At 39.7% G+C, this 12,138-nt stretch overlaps 1 protein-coding gene across 1 annotated transcript in view; it reads left to right on the top strand.

Annotated features, from left to right (window-relative positions):
• The window catches only part of LOC311131119 (complement C3-like), a 47,090-nt gene that overhangs the window by 28,621 nt on the left and 6,331 nt on the right, over window positions 1-12,138 (top strand). The window contains exons 25-34 of the mRNA XM_084163934.1: window positions 272-347; window positions 4,695-4,854; window positions 5,086-5,187; window positions 5,366-5,513; window positions 5,725-5,888; window positions 6,979-7,137; window positions 7,431-7,490; window positions 7,595-7,685; window positions 7,910-7,958; window positions 8,130-8,217. Of these exons, the coding sequence (XP_084020060.1) occupies window positions 272-347; window positions 4,695-4,854; window positions 5,086-5,187; window positions 5,366-5,513; window positions 5,725-5,888; window positions 6,979-7,137; window positions 7,431-7,490; window positions 7,595-7,685; window positions 7,910-7,958; window positions 8,130-8,217 (1,097 nt within the window). The remainder of the gene's footprint in view (window positions 1-271; window positions 348-4,694; window positions 4,855-5,085; window positions 5,188-5,365; window positions 5,514-5,724; window positions 5,889-6,978; window positions 7,138-7,430; window positions 7,491-7,594; window positions 7,686-7,909; window positions 7,959-8,129; window positions 8,218-12,138) is intronic.

Below are 12,138 nucleotides of genomic sequence, written 5' to 3'. Positions count from 1 at the left end.
ACTAGTACAAAAGAAAATTGCTTCATTTGTCGACGTTTGTTTGTAAACGCACAGAAGATTGCCAGTTAAACATAGATTTGTATCATTGTTACTCTCACACTGCTTTGTGACTGAGTTGTGGAACGAAATAACATAACACGTTAGCTACAAAGGCTTTGGGAAACTCACCACACTGCCTGTGGTGTTATCAGCACAAATTCTTTCTTATCAACACAAAACCAATCAGCTTTGATTATCTTCATGGTTCTTGGTTTTCTTTTGTTATATCAAGGTTATAATCAGGAACTGGCCTATCGGAAAAATGATGGATCATATGCTGCCTTTGACCATGAGCGTAGTGGTACCTGGTGAGCCACACCTTCCCCCACTCCCACTCAAACGTTCTCTATATACTCCAATGTTCCACAATACCAGGGACACAACATTAGATATACAACAGATAGGCCTAGGTCTAATGTATGTTAAAGCAACAGTCTGCGATTGGTACATCAATTTGTTTTACAAAATTAATGACATTGCCATTGATTCTTGAAGAATTTAACAGCTGTTTTACCCCATTAGAACCCAAAATATAAGCTCATTTTTACTAAATTGTTTGTAAAAATGTTTACTGTTTTTTATATCATGAATGGTCAGTCCTTGCATCCACTGTTCCCCGGATGCCGATGACGTGGATGTCGATTAAGGCAGCCCTCCGCACCTCTCTGATTCAGAGGGGTTGGGTTAAATGCAGAAGACACATTTCAGTTGAATGCATTCAGTTGTACAACTGACTAGGTATCCCCCTTTCCTTTTCCCTTTCATAACTCTGTCTGCAAATTTGAGAGTGGTCAGTCCTTGCATCCCTCAGCTGTTTACCAAAACAAGTAACAGCCATTTTGTTGTTTTTCGAATTGCAGACTGCAGCTTTAACTGAATTGTAAATATAAACAAAAAAGATGTGAAAATGTTAAATGTTTGTTCATACGACTCTAACCTATAATTGAGTTAAAATTGTTCAGAGAAAAAAATCTTGAAATTATTATTTTATTCAAAAACATGTGTGTCACAGTTGTTGGCAGCCCAAGAAATTCTTATGAACAAAATCTAATTTATATATATTCCGATTAAAGATTTTATTTTTTAAAGTTCATCTGAGTCTTTGGGAACTCTTAAGTGGTCAATGACTTCCTGTTTCACTGGGGTATAAATATGAAGTGACACACAGGCTAAACTCCCTTAGTCATCCATCAGTGTGGGAAAGACCAGAAAACAGATAAATGAAATAAGACAAAAGGATGTTGGCCTTCACAAATCAGGCAATGGCTATAAAATAGATAGCTAAATGCCTGTTGTCTCCACTGTTAAGGCAATAATTAAGAAATGTAAAATAACTGGAGCTGTGATGAACATGCCTGGAAGAGGACGCAAGTGTATTTTGCCCCCACGCACAGTGAGAAAGATGGTTCAAGTGGCAAAACAATCTCCTAAGATCACAGTTGGAGAATTGAAGAAGTTGGTTACATCTTGGGGTCACCAAGTCTTCAAAACTACAATTAGACGCCACCTTCATGCCAACAAGTTATTTGTAAGAGTTGCCAGAAGAAAGCCTCTGCTGTCACCAAACCACACATTTAAGCACCTGGAGTTTCCTAAATGTCATTGGAACTTTGATTGGAACCAGGTTCTGTGGTCTGATGAGACTAAAATATAGCTTTTTGGCAACAAACACCAGAGGTGGGTTTGGCGTAAAAAGAGCCATGTTCATGCAGAAAATAACCTAATCCCCACTGTGAAGTATAGTGGCGGATTTGTGATGTTGTGGGGCTGTTTTACTTCCAAAGGCCCTGGCAACCTTGTTAGGATACATGGCATCATGGACTCCATCAAGTATCAGGAGATTTTAGGCCAAAACCTGTCTGCCTCTGCCAGGAGGCTAAAACTGGGTTGTTGTTGGATCTTCCAGCAGGACAACGATGCAAAGCATACCCCCAAATCCACACGAAAATGGTTCACTGACCATAGAATCAAGCTTTTGCAATGGCCATCCCAGTCCCCTGACCTAAACCACATTGAAAACCTGTGTTGTGAGCTGAAGAGGAGAGTCCACAAGTGAGGACCAAGGAATCTGAAGGATCTGGAGAGTTTCTCTATGGAGGAATGGTCTCAAATCCCATCCTATGTGTTCTCCCACCTCATCAAACATTATAGAAGTTGACTCAGAGCTGTTATCTTGGCAAAGGAAGGGTGCACAAGGGACTAAATGCAGGGGTGCCAATAATTGCGAAATGCATGTTTTTGAATAAAATTATTATTTCTTGATGACGATTTATTTTATTTTCGTAACAATTTTAACTCAATTAAAGGTTAGATTCATATGATAGTTTAGTGTAAGATCAAGCTGATAAACAACAAATACATTTTTCACAGCCTTTTTGGTTCATATTTACCTAGGGTGCCTATAATTCAAGACAATAAGACCTCATAATGGTGAGAAAAGACCAGAAGCAGGTTACACTGTGAGGAATCCACTTTAAGGAATCACAAATTAAGGCAATTTACAGTGCCTTCGGAAAGTATTCATACCCCTTGACTTATTCTCAATTTTGTTGCGTTACAGCCTGAATTCAAAATGTAATCAATATTTTTAAAAATCTCACCCATCTACACATAATACCCCATATTGACAAAGTGAAAACATGTTTTTTGAAATTTTAGCAAATATATTGAAAATGAAATATTGAAATATCTAATTTACATACACTACCAGTCAAAAGTTTGGACACACCTACTCATACAAGGGTTTTTCTTTATTTTTACTATTTTCTACATTGTAGAATAATAGTGAAGATATCAAAACTACGAAATAACACATATGGAATCATGTAGTAACCAAAAAACTGTTGGAACCAGGTTCTGTGGTCTGATGAGACAAAAAAATAGCTTTTTGGCAACAAACACCAGAGGTGGGTTTGGCGTAAAAAGAGCCATGTTCATGCAGAAAATAACCTAATCCCCACTGGGGGCAGCGGCGTCAGGAAGTCCAGGACCCAGTTGCACAGGGCGGGGTTCAGACCCAGGGCCTCGAGCTTAATGATGAGCTTGGAGGGTACTATGGTGTTGAATGCTGAGCTATAGTCAATGAACAGCATTCTTACATAGGTATTCCTCTTGTCCAGATGGGATGCAGCAGAGGTAACTCTGGGTCTTCCATTCCTGTGGTGGTCCTCATGAGAGCCAGTTTCATCATAACGCTTGATGGTTTTTGCGACTGAACTTGAAGAAACTTTGGACTTATTTGAGCTGTTCTTGCCATATTATGGACTTGGTCTTTTACCAACTAAAAGCGGTGAAGTTGTCCTGTCCCCTTAGCAGAAAAACACCCCCAAAGCATAATGTTTCCACCTCCATGTTTGACGGAGGGGATGGTGTTCTTGGGGTCATAGGCAGCATTCCTCCTCCTCCAAACACGGCGAGTTGAGTTGATGCCAAAGAGCTCGAATTTGGTCTCATCTGACCACAACACTTTCACCCAGTTCACCTCTGAATCATTCAGATGTTCATGGGCAAACTTCAGACGGCCCTGTATATGTGCTTTCTTGAGCAGGGGGACCTTGCGGGCGCTGCAGGATTTCAGTCCTTCACGGCGTAGTGTGTTACCAATTGTTTTCTTGGTGACTATGGTCCCAGCTGCCTTGAGATCATTGACAAGATCCTCCCGTGTAGTTCTGGGCTGATTCCTCACCATTCTCATGATCATTGCAACTCCACGAGGTGAGATCTTGCATGGAGCCCCAGGCCGAGGGAGATTGACAGTTATTTTGTGTTTCTTCCATTTGTGAATAATCGCACCAACGGTTGTCACCTTCTCACCAAGCTGCTTGGCGATGGTCTTGTAGCCCATTCCAGCCTTGTGTAGGTCTACAATCTTGTCCCTGACATCCTTGGAGAGCTCTTTGGTCTTGGCCATGGTGGAGAGTTTGGAATCTGATTGATTGATTGCTTCTGTGGACAGGTGTCTTTCATACAGGTAGCAAGCTGAGATTAGGAGCACTCCCTTTAAGAGTGTGCTCCTAATCTCAGCTCTTTACCTGTATAAAAGACACCTGGGAGCCAGAAATCTTTCTGATTGAGAGGGGGTCAAATACTTATTTCCCTCATTAAAATGCAAATCAATTTATAACATTTTTTACATGCGTTTTTCTGGATTTTTGTTGTTGTTATTCTGTCTCTCACTGTTCAAATAAACCTACCATTAAAATTATAGACTGATCATTTCTTTGTCAGTGGGCAAACGTACAAAATCAGCAGGGGATCAAATACTTTTTTCCCTCACTGTATGTATGGCAGGACCAAATCAGAGAGATAGGTAGGAGAAAGTCCATGTAATGCTTTGTAGGTCAGCAGTAAAACCTTGACCTCATTGACTCAAGATGTTTCAGCTTTTAATTTTGTTATTCATTTGTAAAAAGAAATAAAAAGAAATTTAAAAAAAAGAAATACATAATTCCACTTTGACATTATGGGGTATTGTGGGTAGACACGTGACAACCCCCCCGCAATTGTATTAATTTTATCTTCATGCTGTAACACAACAAAATATGGAAAATGCCAAGGGGTGTGAATACTTTCTGAAGGCACTGTACGTGTTGACATTTAATTCAAGGCAGGGCAAATGATACCTAACTGTACCTAAATCTCATCCTTCCATCTAGGCTCACAGCTTATGTTGCTAAGGTATTTGCCATGTCAAACTCATTCATCGTTATTTCGGATGATGTCCTGTGCAGTGCAGTCAAGTGGCTTGTCATGGAAAGACAGCGTCCCAATGGCATTTTCGAGGAATCTGGCAAACTCCTACATCCCACCATGATGGTACTGTTTGTGTTGTTGGCAGAAATTATATTTAAAAAAATAATAAACATTTTATTAATCATATTTTATTTCAGCTCATAAAACATGGGGCCGACACTTTATATGTTGCCTTTATATATTTTTTCAGTGTATTTCTCTGTTGTATCTTGGGTTTTTGAGAATGTAAAATATTCAACAACAAACCCAGATATCTACTTAGATATGGTCATTTCTGTCTGTGCCTGTCTACAGGGAGATGTACTGGGGAAAGACGTGGATGACACACTGACAGCGTTCGTGCTCATAGCCATGCAGGAAGCACACACAATATGTGAACATTACGATGGTATCAATGTAAGTGAAATGTATACATTCTCATGTTTTCCTATTCATTCTTTCATACCCATGTTTTCTATGGCCATGCATAGTCGAACAACAAAGGCAGTATTTTAAGAAGTCTATTGAGTAGTTTTTGAATGCCTTTTAGGATACTTTAAGAAGTTAGCAATTGCCTCTCTTCTTCTCTCTCCAGAACCTGCCAGACAGCATGAAAAGGGCTAAGCAATACCTGGAATCTCGGAATCAATACCTGACCAACCCTTATTCAGTGGCTATGACCTCATACGCCCTGGCTAACGAGGGCAAGCTTAACAAGGATATCCTATTCAAACACTCATCAGGTGACAGGATACATCCTCCTTTACACCAGTATAGTAGGAAATATTGAGCAATTGAAACCTATGATGGACAGTATTATGTAGCCTAACCCATTTCTGACTCTTATAGCCCGGTGCTCTCTGCATCAAAGAGCTACATTTTGCCAGTGTAGCAGATGTGTTTTTGTACATTTTGGTTTTGTAATAATAAATAATGTTTGTGTTTCCCCCACAGACCGTACCCACTGGTCTGTTTCAGACAATCACCTTCTCACACTGGAGGCCACAGCTTACGCCCTGTTGGCCCTGGTGAAGGCTGATGCCTTTGAGGAAGCTGGTCCCATCGTCAGATGGCTCAAAAGCCAGGGGTTTCAAAGAGGAGGTGACTCATCCACTCAGGTACAGCCAGACACATGTAACACGTAACATCAAGCATCCAACAAGGGCAAACAGGCTGGCTAACTAACCTTGGCTAAGATGGGCTAATGTCCATACATCATTTGAAACAGGCTGCTTCGGGGTCATGCAACATTATAATACAATATATGGAAATATGCCGTGTGGAATGCATAATGTTGGAGAAAGCTGCATTTAGGATACAACAAACACAACACTTAAGAGCCATTTTGTTTTAAGTATTAATTTTTTTCTAAAAAAGGTAGGGGTCAAAACAGGGGAGGTTAGCAAATAAAATCAAGTCAAATCAAATTTTATTTGTCACATACACGTGTTTAGCAGATGTTATTGCAGGTGTAGCAAAATGCTTGTCTTAGGGATATGATCTTTGACCCTCAGTAACTTTCTCACTCATTGTGATTCATGATTAATCCAGGATTATCCGTAATCATGGTAGCATCCCCATTAATGTAGAAGTGTTTAGAAATATATTATATTCTTATTTACAATAAAAGTGACTCCAAAATGAGACCAAACATTATGTACCATTCATTTCTATTGGGCACAAAATAATCTGAAACACAACCAAAACTAACTGAAAATACATCCAACAAGTTTGTAGAGTCCCAACAAGTTTGATGTAGTCATTACGTGCTAGGACTATGGGACCAAATACTAAACTTTATTTATAAGAATCTTTAGGGGTGTCAATAATTTTGACCCCTACCTTTTTGAGAAAAAAAAGTATTACTTGTAAAAACAAAAATCTCTTTTTCTGAGCAATGGTATTATACTTAACAAAAATATAAACGCAACATGCAACAATTTCAAAGATTTTACTGAGTTACAGTTCATCTAAGGAAATCAGTCAAATGAAATAAATTCATTAGGCCCTAATCTATCGATTTCACGTGATTGGGAATAAAGATAATTTCAAAGCAATTTGCAGCATACAATATGGCTCAGTATTTGAATTCTTTATTTTATACAGTCATTATTGCTCATCTTTATCAAGGGTGTCATTCATTTCGGACCCGACTGTATATAGGTGTGGTACACTTTTAACCCCCTCCTTCTGTTTCTTCCAAAATAGGCCACTATCATGGTGTTCCAGGCTGTGGCAGAATACATGACGAAAGCAGGAAAAGTAAAAGACATTGATCTGAATGTGGATATTGATATCTCAGGGAGAGCTCAAGTCATCAAGTTGTCATTTAACAAGGGTAACGCCTTACTCACACGCACCAACAAGGTAAGGACCTATGTACACATAAGCCCCTTTGTAACACGTGACAAGTACAAACCTATTGTCCACGAGCCTAGAACACAGTCTTGCCAAACTTTTGGGTCACTCGAATCACCCTTCTCAGTCAAAATGTTGTGGGTGTGAACATGGTTCCCTGAGGAAAGGAACAAAGCAACCTGCATCACAGAAATGTATGTTAGAGGAAGTGAATTAAAAGAATAGTTGATCACAGTGAGAGACAAAGGAAGGCTATTTTGTCTGTTAGGCAGGTCTTAAATGAAAGTTTGTATTCTGTATAGGTCCAACTGCATGAGAACTTCACAGTAACTGCCAAAGGAACTGGTCAGGGGGAATTATTGGTAAGAATAATGTTTGAAAACATTTGATTGATAACATAAAGATAAAATGAGTACCCAAGGCTAACCAAGTAACACCAACCCTCTCCTTGCCTATCCGTGTCAAGGTTACAACCTTATACTATGCCATGCCCAAGGAGAAGAACCAAGACTGCAAAAACTTTGTGCTTAATGTGGAACTAGTAAAGCAGGCTAAAGGTAGGCTACTTGTCATGGCTATTGTATTTGAACTTGTTTCCACTCAACAGTGATAATTGAAGTTTTGTTTGTTTTGTTTTATTTCATTGAAATGGGGAAGTGCTAATAGTGGCAGATTTAAGTTTTGTGGTTGTTGATATCTGCAAGGCTTTAGTTGCCCCACTGTGTATGATGATGTCATATTGCTAAATCTACCTTCAAAATTACATCTCTTGTTTTTTAAGTTTCACTCAATGGAGCTAAAGAGACATATAAACTCTACATTGACGTGTTGTAAGTAAAAGAAAAACCTGAATTCTCAGGATATACTGTAATCACTGTCATACTGCCATAGGCCAATATTGTTATATTTGATTCTTATCTAGTGAGGAATAGGAAATACATCCAAAAATGAAATCAGCTAAAATCAAGTCTTCCTTATGGACACTCCCATTCTCTCCTAAGGTTTAACTCTGACAGAAAGGCCACCATGACCATTTTAGACATCGGCTTGCTGACTGGCTTTGTAGTTGACTTTGAGGATCTGAAAGAGGTGAGTGATCAATGTTGATATAGCAGATGGCTTGTGGTGCATCGCTACTGCCTTTCTGAGGCCTAGAAGTACTGTTGCCCAGGCCTGTATCCAGAAAACGCATTGGCATGTACTGGGTCAGTAGTATTGACTGTGCTTCTTGCAGATAGCCTCGACTCCAGGCATTCCAGCAGGTTTCTCCAGAACGCCTGGATTCATTGGATGTCAGAGAGGGATCACAGTGCTCCTTTTGGCTGAACAATTTCTGTGATACATACCTAGCAAAACAGCTTGCAGATATGCTATCTTAATTTGATCACTCCGTTGTCGCAGAGAAATGCAAATTGTACTGTATTTGAGGTTTAAAAAGGCTTCTAAAGTTTCCACAAATCAGACTTGATTTGCCCTAATGAAAAATGTATCAACCCCTACAAAAATGTTCAGTAGTTATAATCCACATGATAATTCACATTTCTTGTTGCTACAGGATTATCTTCCTGCTGTGAGAAACATGGTCAAATTAAGATAGCAGATCTGTACAGTGGGGAAAAAAAGTATTTAGTCAGCCACCAATTGTGCAAGTTCTCCCACTTAAAAAGATGAGAGAGGCCTGTAATTTTCATCATAGGTACACGTCAACTATGACAGACAAATTGAGAAAAAAAATCCAGAAAATCACATTGTAGGATTTTTAATGAATTTATTTGCAAATTATGGTGGAAAATAAGTATTTGGTCACCTACAAACAAGCAAGATTTCTGGCTCTCACAGACCTGTAACTTCTTCTTTAAGAGGCTCCTCTGTCCTCCACTCGTTACCTTGAAAACAGAGTGGCAAAAAGTAAAGCTTAGATACCGTACTATTAACACATACTGGGTCCATCTTTATGAACATTTAAGTTTAAACTTTTTCTGTCTCAAAATACACATCAGGCAATTCAAATCATCAATGTAGTTGCACGTGATACATGTACATTTTAGTCAGTTATCCAGAGCGACTTACAGGAGCAATTAGGGTTAAGGGTATATCAACAGATTTTTCACCTAGTTGGCTCAGGGATTTGAACCAGTGACCTTTCGGTTACTGGCCCAACGGTCTTAGCTGCTAGGTTACCTTCCGCCCTGTATAGCTGTTCCCATAAGATAACCTGGCACATTTAGCCCTATGCTAACCTGACAAGCTCGCCGGTGATTATTTCCTGTGACAAATTCTTAGACTTTATATCCACCAACCAATGGCATTTCTTAAAATAGGTCGATTTGGCCACCAGAGGGATATTTTAAACCTCCAAATGTAAGGTTAACTTTTGTTTCACTTGGTTTGTAAAGTGTAGTGTCCCAATATTGTATGATCCTTGACCAGGCTACTAGCTACTAACGTTAGACAAAACTAAAAAGGCATGTTTTTTCCCATATATGACAAAATCGCACATTTTTGCTTATCCGTTTCACACACATCCATGTGCTTTTACAGGGAAAAGATAAAGGAGGTCTATACAACATTTAAGTTTATCGTACATAGTAAAAAAAAAGTCTAAGAGCCTTATAGTCTTGTTAAATAGCTGTCATGTACCTCCATTACAATCGCTGCCAGGTGGCATACACGCTAAACCGGTTCACTGTGAATCTGCGGGGTACAGTATCAGTGGGTTCGAGGCCCCCTTGTGTCAAGCTTTTTTGTTAAGGAAAACATTGTTCTCTGCTGGTCCTCAATGATCGATTCAAATATGTGACGAAATAGATGATTATAATAATGCATGTAAAACGTTGTACATGTACAGTGGGGAAAAAAAGTATTTAGTCAGCCACCAATTGTGCAAGTTCTCCCACTTAAAAAGATGAGAGAGGCCTGTAATTTTCATCATAGGTACACGTCAACTATGACAGACAAATTGAGAATTTCTTTCTCCAGAAAATCACATTGTAGGATTTTTAATGAAGTTATTTGCAAATTATGGTGGAAAATAAGTATTTGGTCACCTACAAACAAGCAGGATTTCTGGCTCTCACAGACCTGTAACTTCTTCTTTAAGTGGCTCCTCTGTCCTCCACTCGTTACCTGTATTAATGGCACCTGTTTGAACTTGTTATCAGTATAAAAGACACCTGTCCACAACCTCAAACAGTCACACTCCAAACTCCACTATGGCCAAGACCAAAGAGCTGTCAAAGGACACCAGAAACAAAATTGTAGACCTGCACCAGGCTGGGAAGACTGAATCTGCAATAGGTAAGCAGCTTGGTTTGAAGAAATCAACTGTGGGAGCAATTATTAGGAAATGGAAGACATACAAGACCACTGATAATCTCCCTCGATCTGGGGCTCCACGCAAGATCTCACCCCCGTGGGGTCAAAATGATCACAAGAACGGTGAGCAAAAATCCCAGAACCACACGGGGGGACGTAGTGAATGACCTGCAGAGAGCTGGGACCAAAGTAACAAAGCCTACCATCAGTAACACACTACGCCGCCAGGGACTCAAATTCTGCAGTGCCAGACGTGTCCCCCTGCTTAAGCCAGTACATGTCCAGGCCCGTCTGAAGTTTGCTAGAGTGCATTTGGATGATCCAGAAGAGGATTGGGAGAATGTCATATGGTCAGATGAAACCAAAATAGAACTTTTTGGTAAAAACTCAACTCGTCGTGTTTGGAGGACAAAGAATGCTGAGTTGCATCCAAAGAACACCATACCTACTGTGAAGCATGGGGGTGGAAACATCATGCTTTGGGGCTGTTTTTCTGCAAAGGGACCAGGACGACTGATCTGTGTAAAGGAAAGAATGAATGGGGCCATGTATCATGAGATTTTGAGTGAAAACCTCCTTCCATCAGCAAGGGCATTGAAGATGAAACGTGGCTGGGTCTTTCAGCATGACAATGATCCCAAACACACCGCCCGGGCAACGAAGGAGTGGCTTCGTAAGAAGCATTTCAAGGTCCTGGAGTGGCCTAGCCAGTCTCCAGATCTCAACCCCATAGAAAATCTTTGGAGGGAGTTGAAAGTCCGTGTTGCCCAGCGACAGCCCCAAAACATCACTGCTCTAGAGGAGATCTGCATGGAGGAATGGGCCAAAATACCAGCAACAGTGTGTGAAAACCTTGTGAAGACTTACAGAAAACGTTTGACCTGTGTCATTGCCAACAAAGGGTATATAACAAAGTATTGAGAAACTTTTGTCATTGACCAAATACTTATTTTCCACCATAGTTTGCAAATAAATTCATTAAAAATCCTACAATGTGATTTTCTGGATTTCATTTTCTCATTTTGTCTGTCATAGTTGACGTGTACCTATGATGAAAATTACAGGCCTCTCTCATCTTTTTAAGTGGGAGAACTTGCGCAATTGATGGCTGACTAAATACTTTTTTCCCCCACTGTATGTACTCTTATCCTTAGTAGTCTTTCATTAGCCTAACTGTAATATTTCCCTGTAAAATCAATTGGGTCCATACTTGCGAACATAAAAAAAAGTGTTTGTTTAAGATTAAGCATCAACCAATTAAAATCGTTGATGTAGTTGCACGTGATCAAAGGCTACATGTTAGCTGTTCCCATGACATAACCTGGCATATTTAGCCCTATGCTAACCTCACTATATGGCCATGATTATATCCTGTTCAAATTCCATATTAGCCAATTAAAATCGTTGACGTAGTTGGACGTGATATTACACTTTTCCTTAACAGCAGTCAAACGGCACCATCTTCTAATCAGTTACTAAAACGCTCACCAATTTCTAACTGGACAATTAGCTCACCTGGTGAGGTTAGCATAGGGCTAACGTGCGCCAGGTTATCTGATGGGACCAGCTACAATGTAGCGTTCTATCACGTGACACTACATCAACGATTTTAATTGGCTGATGCTTAACCTTAACCTTGAACTGAAACTTTTTTGAATGTTCGTAAGTATGGTCCTACGTATTTCTATTTCACAT

The sequence above is a fragment of the Coregonus lavaretus genome (genome assembly GCF_964263955.1).
Source record: "Coregonus lavaretus genome assembly, chromosome: 6".
NCBI lineage: Eukaryota > Metazoa > Chordata > Actinopteri > Salmoniformes > Salmonidae > Coregonus > Coregonus lavaretus.
This window is presented reverse-complemented; position numbering and strand designations above follow the sequence as displayed.